This window comes from Marmota monax, unplaced genomic scaffold (assembly GCF_021218885.2).
Source record: "Marmota monax isolate L192 unplaced genomic scaffold, Marmota_monax_Labrador192_F-V1.1 WCK01_AAM20220418_F8-fsc00027, whole genome shotgun sequence".
NCBI lineage: Eukaryota > Metazoa > Chordata > Mammalia > Rodentia > Sciuridae > Marmota > Marmota monax.
This window is the reverse complement of record NW_026694617.1, coordinates 13,256,671-13,279,467: the sequence shown is the minus strand read 5'-3', so window position 1 is coordinate 13,279,467 and position 22,797 is coordinate 13,256,671. Positions and strand designations below refer to the sequence as shown.

Sequence of the window (22,797 nt, the reverse complement as noted above, 5' to 3'; positions counted from 1 at the left end):
AAAGATGCCCTGTAATCGTGGCATGATTTTATATGTAGCTATAGAAATGGTGACAGGGGTGTGTGTGTGTATCCATATATTTACATGTATACATATTCATATAAAAGTACATGTATGTGTATATACCAGTATCAACCTATATGCACATATGCCACCTGTATCCATGAAAGGGCACAGAGGCAAGGGTACTCCACTAACAATAAGTATAAGTGGTCTACAGATTTTGGTTTAAAAATATGCAAGGGCTCCTTAGAGAAATAGCAGATCTGGGGCTAGGACAAGGGAATAAGATAAATTTGAAATATCTTAGAGTGCCAGAAAATAAGGAAATTCTCAATTAAATGTTTGGACATGTCAAATCTAGGACAATTTGAGCATCAAAATATATATTAGTGATGGATTAGAACTCATTGTATGAGCCCTAGTTGATAACAAACAACAGTAAATAAATGGGGTTGAATGGAAATCTCTTTCTTATGGAGAAATGACTACTACATATGACTACTAATAAATATAAAAAAATTAAATTAGAAAAAAATCCATCATTTTGCAATGATATTAGTAATTATTGATTTAATTGTGAATCAGCGGCTCCTAAGCTGTTAGGTCCTAAATATTTGATGAAGCATAGCATATTTGCTTTTTCTTAGGTACCTCTTTACCAATTATGAGGGGGCAAAATAGTAAATTTATAGCAGACTAATCACCTACACCAAATTTAAAAAGTTATATCTCCAATAATGGAGACAACGGTATTATATGCCCTTTGATGGATGCACTGAGCAGCACACATTATCACAGATATTGTCTTTGCCAAAAATGTGTAACTTGTAATTGAACCTGAGGGTAAAACAAGACACACCCAAATTAATGTTTATTCTACAAAGTAAGTGGCCTGAACTTCTCAAATAAATGTCAAAAAATAAAAGCAGGATTGGACTCTGAACCAAATAATAAAATGCTGAAAAGAACTTTTTGGAAATAGTTAGAAAAATTTGAATAATATCTGTTAAATTAATGTTAAATGTTTGATGTTGAAAATTGCCCTGTAACTATGTCATTGAAAGATCTTGTTCTTGTGAAATACACACTAAAGTATTTGGGGGAAGGAGGCATGATATCTAAAAATTATTCTCAATTATTTCATTAATAAAAATACATATGCAGAGAGATAAAGGCAGACTGACAAGGTTAAATGTGACAAAAGCTTGGGAAAGGGAATATAGAGGGTTTTTGTATTACTCTTGCAATTTTCTTTAAGTTTGAAAGTTTTAAATAAAAAGTTAAAAACTTTGTCTCACAGTGTTAATTGAAGCAAGTGCCAATTTTAAACTAAACTGATTGCATCTACTTTGGCCTTTTGCTTTTTAAAGCAAGACTATTCCACTGTAAACTCTTGGCCTCTTACCTCCTTGAAGGCAAATTTATTCAGTGAGGCTTTAGTTGGATTCAAGCTGGATATAGGAAGTAATGCTCCTAGCCATTTGAGTGTCAAAGTGTGTGCATCCATTCCATTTTCTAAAATAGAAAAGTATTAACTAATTTAGCAGGCAGAGTAAGGGTTGCTTTCTTACACTGAGGGTCACCAGCAATTTTGTACTCATCCCTGTATAAACTGACCACTGCTATCCCAGACCTTTCCACCATCAGCTGAGGAAACCCATTTTACCAGGCTAAGCCTCTATTGCTTTTGTCTGACTTTTTTTCCAATCTAATTCTTTTATTTCTCATCTTCCTTCTTCCCTCCTTTTCCTCTCTTCACCTTCCTCGTTCATTTCCTTCCCACCTGACTCCTTTTCCTTCTTGTACTTTACCACCACCATGACAATTTGGTATTCCTTAATGTCTCTTGTCACTCTTGGAATTGTTTATTATAAATGAAAGTTCTGGAAAGAGTCTCTTGTCTTAAATATCATGGAGAAGAACTTGTCTGGCAAATAATATTGAGCAAATGTGTTTTGTTATATTCTGTTGAACAATGTCAAATACAACTTAAGCTGTTACTTGATAGAGTTGTTGCAGATATCAGTATTATAGTGAATATTTTAAAATGTTTCACAGGTAACATATTCATTTTCTTGATGAAATAAACTTTACTGTTTTCCTTAAGTTAGCCAAGAAATCACTTTTAGTCTCATATAAAAATACTTAGTGTACACTTACTAGACAAATTATTTCATGAATGAAGTATTTGGATACCTATTGTGTGCCTTCCTGGCCTTCCTGCTGGGCATTTGCCACCAAGGTTCTGGTCTCACTCTCCTCCCCCAACTCCTCCCCAATTTTCAACAGTAACATTATCTGCATGACAGTGCTGCCTAAATTCTAATAAGTATGCATCCAAGAATAATATGACTTTTGCTTTCTTGGAACTGACAGTTAACAAAGCATAAGTTAATTAGGCTTTATAGTGTATATTTGGTTCTGGGGGATGTCATGAATACACTTAAGGCTCTTGTAAGCTATTCTGATTTAATATAAAAATTCTGTACAGGGCTGGGGATGTGGCTCAAGCGGTAGCGCGCTCGCCTGGCATGCGTGCGGCCCGGGTTCGATCCTCAGCACCACATACAAACAAAGATGTTGTGTATGCCAAGAACTAAAAAAAAATAAATAAATATTTAAAAATTCTCTCTCTCTCTCTCTCTCTCTCTCTCTCTCTCTCTCTCTCTCTCTCTCTTTCTCTCTTAAAAAAAAAATCTTTAAAAAAAAATTCTGTACAGTACTTACAGATCATCAGTATTTGGAGAAAACACCATTATGTGCCATTTTGAAACAAAAAGCTCCTCAACAATATCGAATCCGAGCAAAACTGAGATCCTATAAGCCCAAAAAACTTTTTCAGTCTGTCAAACTTCATTGTCCTAAATGTTATTCACTGTAAGTATTCCAAAATAAAGTTATCATGTTATTTGTATATAAGCATTACACATACATAGTTTTAAGTCCTGATAATGATCAAATTGTATAGTATGTATAGTATTTTGAAAGAATGATAATGTTTTTAAGGGAAATGTACAATCTCAGAGTAGATTCTTCTGATTCATTCTTTTTCCCTTATGTTTCCTTTCAATTCATTCTTAGTAATAATAAATAAAAATATGTGCTATTTTTAGATCTGAAATTCACCTTAGTTCTGATGAATGCCTATGAAAATAATAAATTAGAAATGTATTTCGGGAGAATTTCTCCTTTGTTACAAAATATATATGTAAATATAAATCTGTTTTAACTGGAATTCTTGAAAAATGTAGGTAATTGGTATTTCTACTTAAGTGATACAGAATTCTTGTTAGAAATATTTCTGTCTAGTTAAGAACTATAATATAAAAAGCACAATTTAAATTTTGTATAGTAATTAAGAAGTTCTCAGTTCCTTGGTGTCTTTACTATAAACATTAATCATAAATAAGTAAGTAAACAAATGCAGGTATGTATATAGGACTGTTTTGTAATCTTGTTAATATGTACTCAGCTCAAGAGATATTTGGAAAGTTATTTTTTAAATTTTTGTTCATATTTTTAATGCAGTTTACCTGTCTTCTAAATATATAAAATGATGTTAATGAAAAGTAGCTAATGGATGGATATGTACATTTGGATACCAAAAATCAAGCTTTCTCTGTAGTGTACTATGATGCACATTATATACATGACCATGTATATTTGTGTTGCTATGTTATTTAGTAATTTCTGTGTACATTAATATACATATTTTCCCTCTGAAATCTAACAAATATCTTTAAATTACATTTGGGACCCATTAGACCTTGAATGGTAGTTGGGATTAAAATATATGTAAATATTTTACTTAATACTTGAAATATTATCAAATTTTGGATCATTAAATTCTGTGTGTAATCATGTTGCATGGAGCATGACGTTAAATGTGTTCTTTGTCTCTCAGATTCCAAGAATGAGATCCACAAAAAAAGTGGAGGGTAGAGTAGCAAGATTTATCTAAGTCAGAAAAGGCTCCCACAGTACAGGAGTGGTCCTAAGGGAGGGTACTGCTGGCTATTTGTTGGGGGTTTTTAAAGGCATGTGTGATGGCCCCTGGTAGGTGATTGGTGGAACCTATGTAAATGAAGAATGGAGCAGTCAAGCTCTTTAAGTTCTGGTTGAATAAACCAATCCAAAGTGTATAAGTTTAATCCCTTATTTACATAATTAAGAAGACAGGCTCAACCTTGGGATTTGGTCCTTTAGTTGAATAGAAAGTGCTTGGGATAAGAGTAGATTTTGTGGTTGGCCATTGATAAGGAAGGGCAATTACTGTTGAGGCTGGCAGAAGTAGCCACAGAATGTTCTCAAGGCCTAGTGTCTCCTTGTAGGATGGCCAGGTCTCTTCCCTCCCACCTCCTCAAACACCCTTATTCCTACCTGCCTACAGGTAATCTACCTTTCTGTGTTAATCCTACAGCTCTTTAAAGCAAAGCCCCTATCTATAATCCCCCTTTAAACAAATGAGATAAAGTTATACAGCTAATTGACAACAGAACCAGGACAGGCACATAGACCTTTTGATTCCCGACCATGCCATTTCTACACTATGATACTTTAACCATGTGACTTAATTACTAATTATTAAAGGAAGTTTAAGATTGGTTGAAAGTATATGGTCTATGAAAGTGAGGTTAACTGGATAAAGAGAGGGAAAGGGAGTTGCTGCATTTTTTTTTTTTTCTCCCACTGGTAATTTTCACATTCCTTACAGAGGAGAACAGATTGGTATAAAAAAAAATAATTGTAGATCTGCTTAGCCACAAAATACCAAATATCTATTAAATAAAATTACTTGATTTGCACAGTGAATTATTTCCTTAACTTAAGAAAAAAAATAGATTAATTGATCTGTATATAAAAATGGAATTTTAATTGGATGCTTTCTTAAAGTGGAATTTTTTAAGATTAAACCAAAATTGCTTTAAAATACTTCATTGTCATTGATTTTAGGCAAGAAGTTCCACATGAGGGCAATTTGGATATAATTTTGCAAGATGCTGCAACTCAATCCCCAGATAACAAACTACAAAATACATCATTATATGATTCAGAGATCTGGACCACCAAAGACCAAGGAGGACGAAAAGTAGTTGTTCATTTTGTGAAAAATAGTGGTATTCTTCCACTTTCAAATGAATGTCTGGTTTTGATAGAAGGTAAGATATTTAAGCTGTTGTTTTTTAGAATACTGCTTTTACAGATTAATTACCATTAAATGTATTTTACAGGCCACCTAATACATATAAATGAAAAATACTAGTAATTTAAGTTTCACAAAATTGAATGTTATATTAACTAGATTCAAATATATTATACACACACATTCATCTGAATTACATTTTGAAATTAGACATTAAACCTAAGTATTTATATTCATCCATCTTGTTGGATTCTTGCATGTGATCTTGTCAGTTCCAAACTGATTATTTAGCTGAGTAATAATAGTGAGCTGACTGCTATTGTATAACTGCTGTTGTCTTGGCCTCTGGATGTCACTGTTGTTTCATAAAAATAGGATGAAAGTCTTGTATTGATGTCTAAATCAAGGAAGAGACCATTAAACAAGTAGGAATAACTTGACAAGTTTTAAAAGAAGGAAAATTTGGGGCTGGGTATACACCTAAGTGGTAGAGTGCCTGCCTAGCTTTCATGAGGCCCTGCAATCAATCTCCAGCACCACCAAAAAAAATAAATAAATAAATAAAGTAAAAGAATAAATCTTTATTATGTTTTCTTTTTCATTTTCTTTCCATTTTTGTCACATTTTATCTAATATTTTATATATGTAATACAACTTTTCTCAGTACAAGTTTAAAGTTTCATTATTTTCCTTAAAGCTTTTCTTCCTATATAATTTTCCATGATAACTAATTTGCATTGGAGAAATGCTTCCTTCTGTTTTATAATAATAATGATTGTATTATTTTTATTACTGACATTTTTTATTCATAGGAGTAATACTGCTTTTATATGATTTTATAAAGCATATATATATGAATATTCCTGTTTATAAAAATGGATATCATTTTCATGAACATAGCAATTTTCTAATATAATTACACTGTGCCCAAAACTACTCTAATTGGTGTTTGTTATATATCCATTTAACCATCCAAAAAAGCCAAATCACTTTGTGATTTATGTTAATTTGTCTGTTTAGAAATTCATTTATTAGATTTTAATCTTACTAAGGACAGGATACATGTTTACCTCTATTTCTAATTTGCTGAGAATTTTTGTCATTAATGAGTATTAGGTTTTGTTAAATGCTTTTTTTACTGCATCTGTTGATGTTATATTTATTTTTCTATTTTAGCTTGTAGATGTGACAAGTAATATCAATTGATGTTTTTAATGTTGAACTACCTTTGCATACCTATAATATATCTCATTTATAGATGAATGGTTACTTGAATACATTTTTTAGATTCTATTTCCTGATACTTGTTGAGGATTTTTATATCTGCCTTCATGAGAGATATTAGTTGGTAGTTTTCCTTTCTTGTAATGTCTTATTCTGAATGAGACAGATATATCATTTTTTAAATGTTTGTGTAGAATTCACTATTGAAATTGGGCTTGATTCTTTTTTTTCCCCTCCTTAGGTTTAGCTATTGATTCAGTATTTCATAGATAAAGTTTTATTCAGATTATCTGTTTCTCCTTGTGTGAGTTTTGGGAAATTGTTCATCTAAGTTAACAAACTTGTGGGTATAGAGTTGGTAATAATATTCCTATTTTTTCTTTTCAGATGTATTCCTTTTATTATTAATATGTAGTTTCAAAACTGAATAATTTTAAACTTACTCTGAAACATAATTCATTTGCAACTCTAATGTTGAGTCATTTTATCATAATATTTATTAATATCTTGAGCATACTATATGCCATGCACTATACTACATAGTTTAATATTTTATCTTTAGCTCATAACAATGTCTGTAAGCTATATATTGTCCCCTTTTTAAACAGATGGGAAACCTGGGACTGAGAAGATGATAAATAGCCTAAAATTAAAGAGCTAGTAAATGGGAGAAAAAAAACTCAAACCTATGTTCATAGTCCAAGATGAATCTTTGTACCCATTATAAATATGTGTCTTTCAGTAAGAATGCCTATATATATAAATCTTTCTAACACTGCTATTCATACATATAATTTTAAGCATCTTTTATTTGTACTCTTTTGTTTATTCTGCATATGTTTATTCTGTGCCGGGAACTGAGCTCATCATCGGTGGTATTGTAGCATACAAGACAAAGTGTTTTCTTTTGTGAACTTTATGTAATAATTAATAAAAGTAGTCACATGTGACTCTAAGTACTTTATAAATATTAACTCATTCAATCTTTATAATGACTTTACAGTATAACGGTATTATAATTCTGTTTTTAAAATGAGGACACTAAACTCTGCTGGGCAAGGTTGTGCATGCCTATAATCCCAGGAGACTGAGGCAGGAAGATTGAGAGTTCAGAGCTAGTCTCAGCAACTTATCGAGGCACTTATCAAATCAGTGAGACCCTGTCTCTAAATAAAATATTTAAAGAAGTGTTGGGGATGTGGCTCAGTGGTTAAGCATCCCCAGGTGATATCCCCAGTACTACCCCCGCACACCAAAAAAAAAAAAAAAAGAAAGAAAGAAAATCGAGGAAATTAATATACCAAAGTAGCTCAACCAAGGTTATCAAACTCGTGTCAGAGCCAGTGTTGGGTAATCCAGTGAAAAGGGCCAGGCAGAATGCTCACAGTGTTCTTTGGAATGTTATTTTGCAGGGAACATTCATGGAAAAAGAGTTTGTGAATGGTCGGTCGTTCATTGCAATTTTAAGCAAAGTAGGCAGGGTTAAGTGGGGCTATGTATAAGTATCTAAAAGATAGACTGTAGCTTTTGGCATATGAAGCTTTTAAATAGCTAGCTTCTTAGATTTTGAAATTTAAGTAGTTGTGATCAGTATAATAGAACAAAAGTATGACTTCTAGCTGACACAGAATTGTGGAAACAAAGATGGGACTGTACAAAATCAAATGCAGCCGAGCTCACTGTTCTTACCAAAATTCAATCATTTATCAGTAATAAACACTCAACAGATTGTTACAGTCTTATGTTTAACTTCCAGAGTTCTGAAAAAGTTAATTTTGGTAGTTTTTGCTGATGTTCTTGTTACTTTTATGGAAAAAAGTATTTTTGAAGGTCCAGAAGTACTTGCAATTTAACATTACAATTTCTGTCCAATTTTCATGAAATACACAAAGCTGATGTTTAAACATTATGTTCTCTTTCCTTATAGAGAAAAGGAATTATCAATCTAAGTAAAAAGATAATTGGATTTGAGTTCTAAAGATAATTCTGTCTTCAAATAATGGAAAACCATTGAGCATACTGTTTTCTTAGCCAACTTGGTGGTTTTAATGTTTATCCTGTCACAGAATTAGGGGAAGTGTGATAATATTTCCAGGAAAAATGAATAAACACTGTATTTGAGTTCATATGACATAAACTACTCTACATAGGTATAGTTAAATTTAATATTGATCTGAAAGCTTAAAAGATATTTCAAAATGAAAGTACAGAATAGCTAAAAGATATAGAGGGTAGAGTAATTATATATTTGATCAGTTTTAGAACTATAGACCTGCACTATCCATTCAGTAGTCATTGAGCCACATTTGTCTACTGAGCATTTGAAACTAAAACACATTGAGATGGGCTGTAAGTATTAAATATTGTACAGTAGTTTTTGAAGATTTAATGTAAAATAATTTATTAGTCTTTTTACTGACAATATGTTGAAAATATTTTGAATATGCTATATTAGATGAAATATATTAAAATTTCATCCTATTTTAATGCAAGTACTAGAAACTTTTAAATGAAGTTTGTGATATATACTACTCTAGACAGAGATTGTATGTGAAATCTGGTCAGTCACTTATTTTTGTAAATAAAGTTTTATTAAACTATAGTCATAAAAAAGATATTTCAAACTCAAAACTATATTTGTTTAGACATTAATAGCAATAAGAAATTTAGCAGTGAGAAACCTATAATACTTTCGTTCCCATCTTTGTTCTCTTGGTTACGTGAACCAAGGTGATCCTGGCATAAAGAGCAGTTTATTTAAATTTAAGATGATGGTTGAAATTTCACAAACTTTGTATTTTTAATCAAGTCTCAGCATTAAATTTTTTTAATTTTTAAATTTGGGGTACTAATGATTGAACCCAGGACATTTAACTACTGAGTCACATCCCCAGCCCTTTGTATTTTTAATTTTTATTTTGGGACAGGATCTCACTAAGTTGCTGAGGCTGACTTTGAACTCATGATCCTCCTGCCTCAGCCTCCTAAGCCGCTGAAATTATAGGCATGTGCCATGGCAATGACTAAGTCCCAACAATTTTGTATAATGTTGTTATATATATAGGATTTTTGTATAATGTTGTTAATATATAGGATTAATATTTTTTACCATGAGTGATTAAATCTCTAAATTTATGACTTTATTTTTTTCTGTTAATCTCTTTAGTATTTACTGTATCTCATGTGTTACTTAATAAGTATTCCATTTTGCCTTCATTATATAAACCTGATATGGCTTATTTAATAAACCTGGATGGCTAATTTATTCTTTTTTAATAGGAGGTATGCTTGGTGAAATATTTAAACTCTCAAACAAGTTTCATAGTGTAATTCCTGTGAGATCTGGCCCTGAAGACCTGGAACTCCTAGATCTTTCAGCACCATTTCTTATACAAGGAAAAGTGTTTTACTACGGGTATGTTTTCAACCCAGAGAATTTTTGGAATGAAAAACTATATTGTTAGTATTTTGTCCCATGCACTAGTATATGTTTAGCAGATACTTAGTACCAACTTATCTGTACAGATGGTTCCCAACTTACAATGGCTGGAGTGACACACACTCAGTAAATTTTGATTTTTCCCTGGGCTAGTCATATGAGTACAGTACTCCCCTCACAGGGCTGGGCACTGGTAGCAAGCTGGAGTTCTCAGCTACAAGATCAAGAGGGTAAACAACTAACACTCTGCAGCGGAATGTGTTGCTAATCTATATGCTCTCTAGGTTAGATGTATTGAATGCATTTTCAATTTAAGGTATTTTCAACTTAAAATTGGTTTATTAGGATGTAACTCCAAAATAGATCAAGGATTATCTATGCTAGATTTTTCTATTCTATTAAGCATTATATATTAAGCACACAGTGTTTGAAGTATAAGCCTACAACATTTTTTTTTTCCTCAGATGCAGATACTTGTTTTCTTTCACAAAGATTTAGATAATAGCTACAGAGAAAATTTCAGTGCTGCAAACTTAATAATAAGTGATTGAATTCCAGATTTGCCAGGACATTAGATTAAAAATTTGATTGCACTAAAAATTAAAAGAATGCATTATGATATATAAAGAGATATCTAGGTTTATAAGGAAAGCATAGAGATAAAAATGCCACCTGCTGCTTGAAAAAAACAATCACCATGGAAATGTCCTGCTTTGAGACCTTGGATTTTAGGATGGATGAATCTTGTACTATCTATTTGTCCTACTCCTAAATTTGTAGCAATTGTTAGTCATTGTTAAAAATGGCTACATCTTGATTTCCATTGAAAAATTATTTACTGCAGTTATCATGTTTCCCAGATTGAGAACTTGGAGTCTCTGGTAGGCATCCCCCAGGTTCTATCCCCTATAAGATACATCAAAATGCTTCAGTCATAAAGTGGAACTAATTATTTGCACCACTGAATTAAATGCCTAGGTTAATATTGATTTTTACCTTGATGTGCCCAATATCTTTATATCTCTCACTAGATACATGACCTCAGAGTCATCTTCAAGATTTATCCACCAGTTAATTCAACAATCAAAACCTTTTATGTTCTGTATGTTTCTTCTTGAATGAAATCACTAACATGGGATTTTCCATTTGTTTTGTTTTATGGGTGTGTGAGTCTGTGTTTGTGTGTTCATACACACCTCTTCTCTCTCTTGCCCTTCTTCTGACTTGACTTCCTTGTATAGGGTAATTGACTACTCTTAAACTTGGAAAGCAGATATTAGTTATGAACTCTAGAATGTCATTTGTTAATTTACCAGTATTCTATTTTATAAAAGTTATTTTAAGGATGTCAGCTTTTCTCACCACTTTCAGCATGAACCAATACAGAAATTTTGTTTACATGTTAAATTTTAAAGATATTTTAAATTTTCTATTACTTGAATATCAGCAGCAAAAGCCAACATGTCTTTTAATTGATTTCCTTTTTATCTTTAATTATAAAATAACTTTAACTTACAAAAATATCAAAAAAAGTCACAACACTTATGTACCCTCTACTTAGATTTAGCAGATATTAGCATTTTAGCATTTTTCAGACTTTACATTTAAGAATTGGTATTTTACAGAGAAGAAATATGTCCTTATAACAGACCCTTCTCTAACCCTTTTTTCTCACAGGTAACTATTTTTCCAAAGTTGTGTCAGTCCTTCTCATGCATGTTTTGATGCTTCTGTTTTAATATATGAACATCGTAAGCAGTATATCTTATTATTTTTTGTGTTTTTTAAATGTGTGTAAACTGTTATATACCATGCCTTCTCATATGCAGCATTTTTAAAATTCAATGTTGTTTTCAAGACTTATCCATGTAGATTGTATAGATTTAGGTTATTTTACTATCTGTACTCTATCAACATATCGTAATTATTCATCTATTTCCTATTAATTGGTATATGCTATTTAATTTAAAGATGACAATACTAAATCATCACCTGTTACACATTTTCTTTGTCATAAAATCATTTCAGTGATCATGAGCAGCAGTTTTGTTTTTTTAGTTTTTTTATATATTTTAGATATTTTTTAGACTTTTTTTTTTTTTTTTTTTTTTTTTTAGATATATACTGGGATACATACCAGGACATAATCTAAAATGAATTTACTACTATGGGTCCTTGCCAAAAGAGTTTGAAAGTGACTACTAAGTCGTTTACCTAGAACTGGAATTACTGGGTCATAAGATAAGCATATTTTTTGCTTTTTTGGGAAAAAAGCTGAATTGTTCAATGCTTTTAACAATTAATGGTCTCATCAGTAGTATATAAAAATTTCAATTTCTATTATGTTCTCTCCATGAATTGGTGTAAATCTAACTTATAACTTTATTAGACTTCAAATGGTGTATATGTATTTTCTTGTATTTTCTAGATGATTATTGGGTTTATACAACCTATATGTTTATTGACTATTTCAGTATTCTGTTCCATCAATTCCAAGTTCACATCTTTTGCCTGCTTTTCTATGTGATTACCACTCTCTTTTTAGTTTAAATTTGTGCATGTGCATGCAACTGCTTGTAAATATTCTTCTGTAGTAGAAATACTAATATTTTGTCAGTTACATACTTAACAGTGCTATCTATATCTTTCTAATTTCATGGTTTCCTTTGTTTTATGGAGTTTTAAAATATTAATATAGTCATATTTGCCAAAATGCTTTCCCAAGCCCATAAAAGTTTTTAAAAGCTTTCTTTATGTTGTCTGGACATGATCCTTTTTAAAAAAGATTTAAGCTAATGGTTCAGTATGTCTCTTTAATGGTTATATATCTGCTAAGTATTTATATTTTGTTAATGAAATATTTCTAGAGAAGTATTCATTTCATTTTTTAAGTTTATTGACATACAATTGTTGATTATATTTTCAAATTCTTTTTAAATATCTGCTTTGTTGTTGCATCTACTTAATATTGTTTGTGTGTCTCTCTTTTTTTCCTTGAGTTTTCTTTGTCAAAACAGCTGACTTTTGTTCATGATCATCCTCTTTATTATTGTACTACTGCTCTTTGTCTTCCTTTACTTCTTTAGGTCTCCTTAGTTTTTCAAACATTCTATATTTAATGCTTGCCTCAACTAATTAATTTTTAATATATTTTAACATTTATAATTATAAATTTCCTCCTGAGAATATAGCCATAGATTTATCTCAAGTTTTGAGATAAATGTACATTACTTAATAGTTGAGTTAGAGTTTAATTTGTCCATTAGATCAGGCGTATTAGTTATAATAAAAAATTCTGTTTCTTTTGTGATTTTATTGATTTAAACATTTTCTTATAAGATGTGTGTAAACATCCTCTGTGATTTTGAGTCTCTTTATTCTGTTACCATTTGCTATATATATTTTGAGGCTCTTTTCTGAGTTCATTTAGTTGAGTATTATTGGTCCTTACAAAAGGAAAACATTTCTAACCACAATTTTTTTCCTTAAGGTTTGTTTTTGCTAATATTTTTTTATTGTTTTCAACTTATTTTAGTATCTAATTCTGTTTTCAAGTTTGTGTCATCCAGTTTTAATATGTCACAAATTGTTTAGTTATCCTTAGCAGATGAATTTAAATACATTTTAATTATTAGTATGTAGTATATATCTTTTCATTTTTATTATTTTCTACTTAGCACATTTTTAGTATATTTTTACTTTCTTTAAAAATGTTTCAAGTCTTTTTGTTGAATTGATTTTCTTAAATGTTCCAAATTTTGTCCTTTTTCACCTTTTACTGATTTGGAATTAATAAGTTCTCTTATTTTGACTTATTTCCATAAATCTTTAATTAGTATACTTGCTTTATCAGTGTCACAATCTAATTAATATTTCAGACTCCTATTTTAGACAATATTATTATTTCATTCAGCTGTCTTTTTAGTTAGTTAAGAATCATTTATGACAACCAACAATAAAAAATAAAAAAAAAAAAAGAATCATTTATGTATTTGATGATTAGGTGGTAAAATTTAATACAGTTACCCTGTTTGCCCCAAAGTGAAAATAAAAGGAATCTTTTGAATCTGAATTTTTATTTTTATTCAAGTATATTTTCTTATCATATGTTATAAATATATGGTGATGTGTGATTAAAAAAAGAATTACTCAAACTTAAAATATGTGGTATATAAGCAAAGCAAAATGTCTATTCTAAATAGTGTACAACTTTAGTAGTAACATAAGTTTAGATATTTTTACATTTTAAAAGAGAACTGTAGTATTAGGCATCATAAACTATAAACCTCTATATGTGATTATTTGTAATTTAATTAGTATTCTTTTTATTTTTTTTAGTATCTAATCCTGACTGCTTGCTATAAAATCAAAAGAATTCTTAGAAATTATCTCTTTCAACTTTTTAATATTATGAAATTAAGAGTCAAATTAATTAATGATTGGCATCTGGAATTCATTCCTCAGTTCTCAAAGTAGAGTTGCTTATTTTGATCCCCATGTATCTTTTTTATTGCTTTTATGTTAAAAAAAAAGCCTTATTTTTTGTTAATGCCCTTTTGAAATAAGTACATTACAATATAGGTAGTACAGTACTCTTCTGTTTAATAATTTACCTTCTAAACTTATATGTACTTAAGCAGCAAAAATGTTATAATAATAATTAAATTACTTTTAAATATTCACAACTTTTTCTTTTATTAATTTCAGATGTAAACAGTGTTCTAATTTGAGACCCATACAAAATCTAAATTCTGTTATCGATAAAACATCATGGATTCCTTCTTCGGTGGCAGAAGGTTAGCTAAATTTCCATGTCGTACAGTTTTAACTATTCCTGTATAAGATCATCTCACTGATGTATATTTTAGCGTTTGTGAATATAAAAGGCAGAACTAGGTTAACTTTTTTTAAGGGAAATCATTTACAGTGATTTTATTAAAATATAGTCTACATGTTTAATACACTTGCAAGTACATTTCAAGAGTGTCATCCTATATTTTTCATCATAATGCAAATTTTAATTATCAATAATTTGTTTTCTCATTAGTCACTGATCATAAATACAGGTTCTGAAAAATCACTTCAGCTCTTAAGTGCTCTGGGATTGGAAAGGGTTTTAGAGCAATTAACAACTTTCTCCCAATATAAAGAATCTTTTCAAATTGAATTCTTAACTATGGTCATCCAGCCTTTGTTTAAGTCTTTCAATGGCAGGGTACTCATTACATTTCAAGGCAGCCTGTACTAGATACTTTTGCTGGGAAGGGGGCAGTATACAGGGGATTGAACTCAGGGGCACTTGACCACTGAGCCACATCCCCATGCCTGTTTTGTATTTTATTTAGAGACAGAGTCTCACTGAGTTGCTTAGCACCTTGCTTTTGCTAAGGCTGACTTTGAACTTGCAATCCTCCTGAGCCATTGGGATTACAGGCAGCACCACTGCACCGGGTTTAGACACTTTTAACATTGAAGCAAAATCTCCCTACCTAGAACTTTTAATATGCACCATTCAGTCTACTAGAATTATTGAGCACGTCTATTTCCTATTCTGTAAGATAAACAGACTTAGTACATTTGAAGATATTTGTCAGGCCTCTGGAATCTTATTTCTTCAAGCAGGCACCCTCATTTTCTCTAGTACTTCTCCACATGTCTTACTATTTTGTTTTTCCTCCTCAGTAAACATTCTACTTAGCCAAAGTTCTTAACTGGGGTTTGACATTCAAAGCTGGATGCAGGATTGCTGACATCTAGCCAATTTCAAATATAATGAAAAGTTTTAGCTTCTCTAAAACTGGACACTTAGCTTTTACTAGCCAAATTTTTAGTGATTAGATATTTATTTCTATACCTAGTTGTATGTTGTTCCTTTTGTAATACAGATGTATGATACTGCTATCTCATATTTTATTTGTGTTCTAGTGAAATTCCATATTGTTTTCTGCCGCAGTCTGGCTGGGCACAAAATCACGAGCCACTCAAACAGGAACAAACTTTATTTTTAAACTCCCCGCCAATGCCCCATACGCTCCCGGGAAAAAAATGCCGACCGACACACGCTTTTCCTTTGAACTTCTTGATGTCAGGCTTGGTCTTCCCATCATTCTTTTTGTTGTTTTGTTTGTTTGTTTGTTTGTTTTGGCAGTACTGGAAATTGAACTCAGGGCCTTAAGGACATGCTGAGCTACATTCTCCTCTCCGACACTTTAGTTTCTTTGTTTCATTCATTCATTCAGACGAGGTATCACTCAGTTGTCCAAGATGACCTCAAACTTCTGATCCTCTTGCTTCAGCCTCCTGAGTAGTTGGAATTATTGGCAGGAGCCACCGTACTGACTTCTATCATATTTTTAATGCAATTTTTTGTTTGTTTTTGTAGATCTTCTGCGTAAGTTTAAGTTGTTCCTTCTTGGTTTTAGTTAACTATTCTAACTTATTTGAGACCTTTTGAAACCTGAAAATCAATTCCTCTGTAATAATAATATCTGTTACATGCTTAAATTCATGTCTGTGTGCCCTGATTTATTATTTGCCTACTTGATTAGTACAGTTAGTCCTACAGTTTAAATATGGGTTCTGTAGATGGAAGCTAAGGTATGTAAGCATATTGAGTATCTTTCATTTCCGTATACAAACATGATTTTGTGTCTTTAATATCTTTCTTATTCTTCATCTTTTCATCATGATGAAATCCCAGATTCTGAGATTTTTGTTAATTCAATCAGATAATATTCCTTAAAACATAATAAGCGATCCCTTATACTTACAATACAAACAGGAGTGGCATGTTAAAAAAAAAAAAAGAACTGCATTCTATTTTTTTAATCCTGCTATTTTAGTTTAATTTTCAGAAGACTAAATGCAGTGTATTACAATTTATGAAATACTTTATGATTTATACTTTATGATTTCTCATTTTAAAGATACATTATAAAAATGATTAAGGAAAGATTCCATTGCTGTAATAGCATAAGACATTATCCCTGTGTAAATACTGTGGAATGTTCCAGATTAAACCTGCTAAATAAACTTAATATTTTGCTTTTAGAGAGCAAAAGTTGAATATGAAAGTTTCTTTATCTCTTGAAGTATTTTAGTAAACAATATTTATATGTTAATACATAATAAAACAAGTTTGACTTTTCCTTGATAATAAGGAATAGCAGACTCATGGGTTGTTTTTGTTCATTTTTTTCCTTCACTAGTACTAGGTATTGTACCCCTTGAGTATGTATTTGTTATGACATTTACTTTTGATGATGGAACTGGAGTATTAGAAGCTTATCTCAAGGATTCAGTAAGTAACAAAGCTGATAATGACATTTCCATCTAAAAGAAAAATTTTTTAAATTGTAATACACTTATACATACCTATTTAATTTCTAAAATTTTTAAGGCAACGTGAAAGTTTAAATAAAATATAAGCTTATACATCTTTAAGTTGTCTGTGTTTGTATCTCTCTTTTGATTTGATATTATAAATCTTGATATTTGAAAAATGAAAAAAATGGGAATAGAAATTTGAAGAGTCATTGTCTGTATCATGCTTAAGTTGAACTGCAAGTCCAAAAATCAGAAGTATGGCCACACTAATAAGCATTATTTATAGTAAGTGTTTCACCATACTTTGTAAGCCTCCACATTTCATATTAGAAGAAATACAGCTACTTTGATAAGGAGGTAGACATTGTGTAAAGCTGTAGAGCGTTCCATATGCCCATCCTCACTTCTGATATTTCTAAAGTTCAGAAGTCTCCAAGGCCATCTTTAGTTTTCATAATTCACAAGAAAACCTTGGAACTCACTGAAAACTATTGTAGTCCAAATATAGAACTGCGTAGCAGAGGATATAGATTGAAATCAACCAAAAATGGAGATTACATAGTTTCTGAAAGTTCCAAATATGGAACTTAGAGTCATCCTGTCCCCATGAAATTGTGAACTGTGTTACTTTTCCTGCAACAGTGTAACTATATAGTGGAGTATTGCTAACCAGGGAATCTGAATGACTCTTGATGTCAAAAATGTTTATTGTGACTCCATCACCTTGGCATGGTTGACTGCCCATGTGACTGATTTGAGTCATCATCAAGCTGATAATGCATACCCTAAACTTTCCATGTGAATCACATTGTTAGACTATTCAGAATGACCCAACCCCCACCCCAGGCAAACAAAGTCTTCCTCCTATCAGGTGTGCCACTAAGTTTAGACATTACCCCACAGGCTAAGGGCTTAATTAAGGTAAGGTTAAACTTCTTACTAAACATCTTGAACATGAGGTTAGTTTGAGAGAAGACATCTTCTCCTACTTTCACAACTCATTAGCCATTTATTAAATAAATACTTAATGATAACCTGTGCACTGAGTCCTTTCCAGTGTGATAAGGATACAGCACTGACCAAAGTAAGCAAACTTACAACCTAGTAGAGAGGAGAAAAAATAAATGCATACTATGTTATGTTCTTTTAAACTTAACACTAGATTTTGTATTCTCGTGTATAGAGAATCATCAGTCTATTTTTTATCATCATCATTAAGTCAGAGTAACCTAACTTGATTTTATATATATGTATATCACAAAGTTCTTTTAACATTAAAGAAGTGTAAGCAGATTTTAAAGATCAGCACTCTAATTTATGAATTCTATAATCTTGATAAAGTGAAATGATCCTAGATTATTTCAGTATATTAGGTAATGTTAAAATACTTTCATATTAATTATGATTAAAAACATTAATATTTTATTTTTCATTCTGTCATAATTTTTTAAAGGAAAAATTCTTCCAGGTTCCAGCATCAGAAGTCTTAATTGATGATGACCTTCAAAAAAATATGGATATGATCATGGATATGTTTTGCCCTTCAGGGATAAAAATTGGTAGGTAACAATATTTTGACAATCTCTTTCTTTCTTATTCTTTTTTTTTTTTCAGGGCTGAGACTCAATCTCAGGGCCTTGCACATGCTAGGCAAGCGGTCTCTCCCTGAGCCAAATCCCTAACCCTCCTTTCTTTCTTATTCTTGAAAGAGCATCTAGCATATATCTAATCTGCAGACAGTTAGAAATATGAAAGCTTTGAATTCAAATGAATTGTTAAATAGTAATTACTATATTATCCACCTCTTGATGAGACAGAGATAGAGAAGGTATAAATGAAATATTTATATAATATTTTATAAGTAATTTGAAATGTAGTAAAAGGGAGGCTGTTTTGATTATAAGCACTTTTTTGCAGGTAATGGGTAGTGGGGTTTGAACTCAGTGGCACTTAACCATTGAGCCACATCCCCAGCCCTGTCTTGTATTTTATTTAGAGACAGGGTCTCACTGAGTTGCTTAGCACCTCACTTTTGCTGAGGCTGGCTTTGAACTCGCAATCTTCCTGCCTCAACCTCCTGAGCTCTGGGATTATAGGTATGTGCCACCACGCCCGGCTCATAAGCACATTTGATACAAAGTTTGTGCATATACACATTTAGGTTGAAATTATACCAAAAAGGACTGAAATTTTGATGTTAAACATTTTCTATAATAAACTCTACTTAGGCATTTAATTCATTGGTAGATTTTCTGTTTATTGATAATTAGCTTCAGATTATACAAGTTTTCTTTTTCTATTTTTTTATGAACTTTAGTTATTTTTCATATAAGCATTTGATTGATCAACTAGGTTTTCTTAAGATTAAATTGTATGGATTATACCTACTGCCGGAGTTTTCCTTCTGAGGCTTTTATTTCTATTTATATTGAAACTTGCAGATCTAAATCATTTTAAGACAATTTGATTATTCCAAATATTTTTATCACTAAGAAATTTTACCTGCTGTAGATCTAACTGTTGTTGGTTTAATTTTTATGGATTACTTTTTTTTTCATTGGTTGTTCAAAACATTACAAAACTCTTGACATATCATATTTCATACATTAGATTCAAGTGGGTTATGAACTCCCATTTTTACCCCAAATACAGATTGCAGAATCACATCAGTTACACATCCACATTTTTACATAATGCCATATTAGTAACTGTTGTATTCTACTACCTTTCCTGTCCTCTACTATCCCCCCTCCCCTCCCCTCCCATCTTCTCTCTCTACCCCATCTACTGTAATTCATTTCTCTCCTTGTTTTTTTTTTCCCCTTCCCCTCATAACCTCTTATGTAATTTTGTATAACAATGAGGGTCTCCTTCCATTTCCATGCAATTTAATCACTATACTTTTCTCTGGTTAATCTGCATCTGTGACAGTTCCAAAGAGATAGTTTTGTTCATCTCAAACAAAGTTTATCTTCTTCAGTTTTATTGTTGTCTGTTTTTATTTATGTTGGTTATTTGAGTTATTTGGATAGATTTCTGGAAGCAAAACTCCCATGTCAAAAAATAAAACATGGACCTTGTAGCTTTTGATATATACTGCAGGATTGTTCTTTAAAAATATTTTATCTGTTTACAGTTCTATCAGCAGTGTAGGACAGTGTCAGTTTCACTTTACCCTTGCCAAAATTAAGTACTTTATTAAAAATATTTCACACTTGAACTTGAAGAAACATATGCAATTTTTCTAGAAGTTACAAATAAACTTACCATGATAATAAACCCAAAGCTTAGAAATGGCATCTGTGGCAGCCAGTATTGCTTGAGCTCCATATCTGCTACCTGATGTGAGTCCAGCTTGGCAAGTGTAAGGGCTGGAACTAATTTGAAGTTCAGGCTCTATTTCTTTTAATCATTTAAGGAAAAAAATTAAAAAGTATGTGGGTAATCACTAAGTAGTCAGCAGAGGAAAACAGAATAAAAGTTGGTTTACTACTTTTGATATCAAGCATTTTGAAATGAAATAGATTTAATCAGTTTCTTCTGCTGTTGGGAAAAAAATTAAATAGACACAATTGCCAATTATTTGTTTAGTGTTAATGGTTAATATGGTTATGTATAGTGTTAGTGGTTAAATAGTGTTTTGTTGTTTTTGTGTGTTTGTTTGTAGATGCATACCCATGGTTGGAATGTTTCATCAGATCTTACAGTGTCACAAATGGAATGGAGCAGCAAATTTGCTATCAAATTTTTGACACCACAGTTGCAGAAGATCTTATCTAATATTGCCATTCAACTTAGCCTAAATAAAATACCCTAAATTAAAAAGCAAAAGTTACTACTTTTTATGAAGTTCTTGCAAAACAAGGAAGACATTTGGCTGTTACTCAAATAACAGTCACATTTTCATTCTTACTACTATTTTAGATTTTTTTTTTAATAGACATTTTGTGATCTTAACGCCTTCTTTTGAGTATGTGCTTGTTGCTCAAAATATCCACATGATGACTGCCAGGGACATAAAAGGAAAATTGAATAAATAAAGACTAGTCTTTCATTTGATTTTTTGCAGTCCTTGCAGAGAAGCCTGTTTTATTACCCTAAACTAAAAATCAGTTTTTCTATGGCATTTTTCATGTATCAACCACTGATTTCTGTGCTATATACCATTCCTTAATGAGCTTCTTTTCCTACCTGATTTTTGTATCAGCAGCCTTTATTATGTTAATATGGGTGTGAGATTAGGAAATATTCTTACCTTCAGTCTCAGCTTTCACTAAATGCAAGCTATTGGTTTTATTTTGATTTGTTTTTGTTCAGAGAGATCCGCTAAACCAAGTTCTGCTTAAAGAAATGTTTGTCAGAGTGAACCACAGTTCGGTAAAAGTGTGATTTACTTTAACTGCATTTAACAAAAATACTTTATTTCAGTTGTGATATTGATCATTTTGGGGTAAATCCATTTCTTTAGACCTGAATTATGTGTCTTGATTGCTTGTTTCTTTCCATGATACTAAAACATTTTCCATTCCATACCAACATAATAAAGTGATCAGATTAATGTTAATGACTTATTTATATTATATACATTTTCAATAGTATTATGTAAAATATACACATATTAGAGTTTCTAACTAATTGAATGTGATGTTAACTCAGTATAATAGTCTGCTTTTTACCTGGCACTATTTGTCAAGTGTAAAATCATGAATATTTAATTTCATACAAATATTCCCATGTATTTGTATGTATGGATAGATTTGTCTATGTGCTAATGACTGACAAATACCAATCTGCCTAGTTCAGTATTAGTGAAGAATAAATAAATGCACACATTTCATTGGTTTCATTTATTTGCTGTACATTGAGTGGTAGCATGATAATGATGAGGCAAAGAATCAAAGCAACATAGTAGATACTAGGTACTATATACCAGCCACTATCTAGCATTTAACATGTCTTTGAACCCCTGAACAATGCATTTTTTTTAATAAGAAAACTTGAATCCTGATAGATTGGAGTCAGTATTTGTGTTTTATTATCTATTTAGAGCCTTTACTGCTAACCACTCCAGTATTCTGAAACAAAAGATACCATGGGCTATTCTGCATTAAATCCTGCTTTTAAATACCTAAAATAGAAGTAGATTATAAAAGAAGTCAATGTATTTTCCTGAACTCTCAAGAGGCTTTTGATCCAAAAGGCATTGGATACTTTAACACATTTCTATACCTAGTTACAAATTCCATGTTTTAAACAGTGAGAGACTCGTGACCAGTGCTGCTGTTTTAGAGATACAAACTCTTGGTTCAAAACATCCTCAGGGAAAATACTTTAAAACCCTACAATTGAACGGATGTATTTCAGTACTGCTGATATGCTAGGGATACAAAGGTGGGGTAGACATTTTCTCTTCCTTCAGGAAACACCCAGTCTAAAAGAATAGGGTTCAAATGTTGTCAAGTGTTTACACTGTGAACCTATGTGTTCTCCCATTTTACAAAGGAAAATTCTCCCCATGAATATTTATGATTAAAGGTCATTTCTCTCACTCTTTTTTTGTTTTATGTAAACCATTACATTAACATGACTTATAGTTTGTTGTGGAGTTTTGTTTTGTTTTACGTTTTCTGTTTGAAAAAGAAGAGTTTCATTGATACCTAGT

The 22,797-nt window shown here is 31.3% G+C and overlaps 1 protein-coding gene across 6 annotated transcripts in view; it reads left to right on the top strand.

The window, feature by feature from the left end:
- Positions 1 to 21,972, top strand: part of Pot1 (protection of telomeres 1) — a 105,708-nt gene extending 83,736 nt beyond the window's left edge. For 5 of the 6 annotated variants that reach the window (XM_046422445.2, XM_046422442.2, XM_046422443.2 and 2 more), the window contains 7 exons: positions 2,724 to 2,880; positions 4,957 to 5,162; positions 9,650 to 9,785; positions 14,517 to 14,605; positions 17,018 to 17,109; positions 18,589 to 18,694; positions 20,803 to 21,972. In XM_046422445.2, the coding sequence (XP_046278401.1) occupies positions 2,724 to 2,880; positions 4,957 to 5,162; positions 9,650 to 9,785; positions 14,517 to 14,605; positions 17,018 to 17,109; positions 18,589 to 18,694; positions 20,803 to 20,915 (899 nt within the window). In that variant the 3' untranslated portion in view covers positions 20,916 to 21,972. Of the gene's footprint in view, positions 1 to 2,723; positions 2,881 to 4,956; positions 5,163 to 9,649; positions 9,786 to 11,926; positions 13,488 to 14,516; positions 14,606 to 17,017; positions 17,110 to 18,588; positions 18,695 to 20,802 lie in introns of those variants that run through there. The other variant, XM_046422444.2, reaches the window with a different exon arrangement.
- Positions 21,973 to 22,797: the final 825 nt, after the last annotated feature.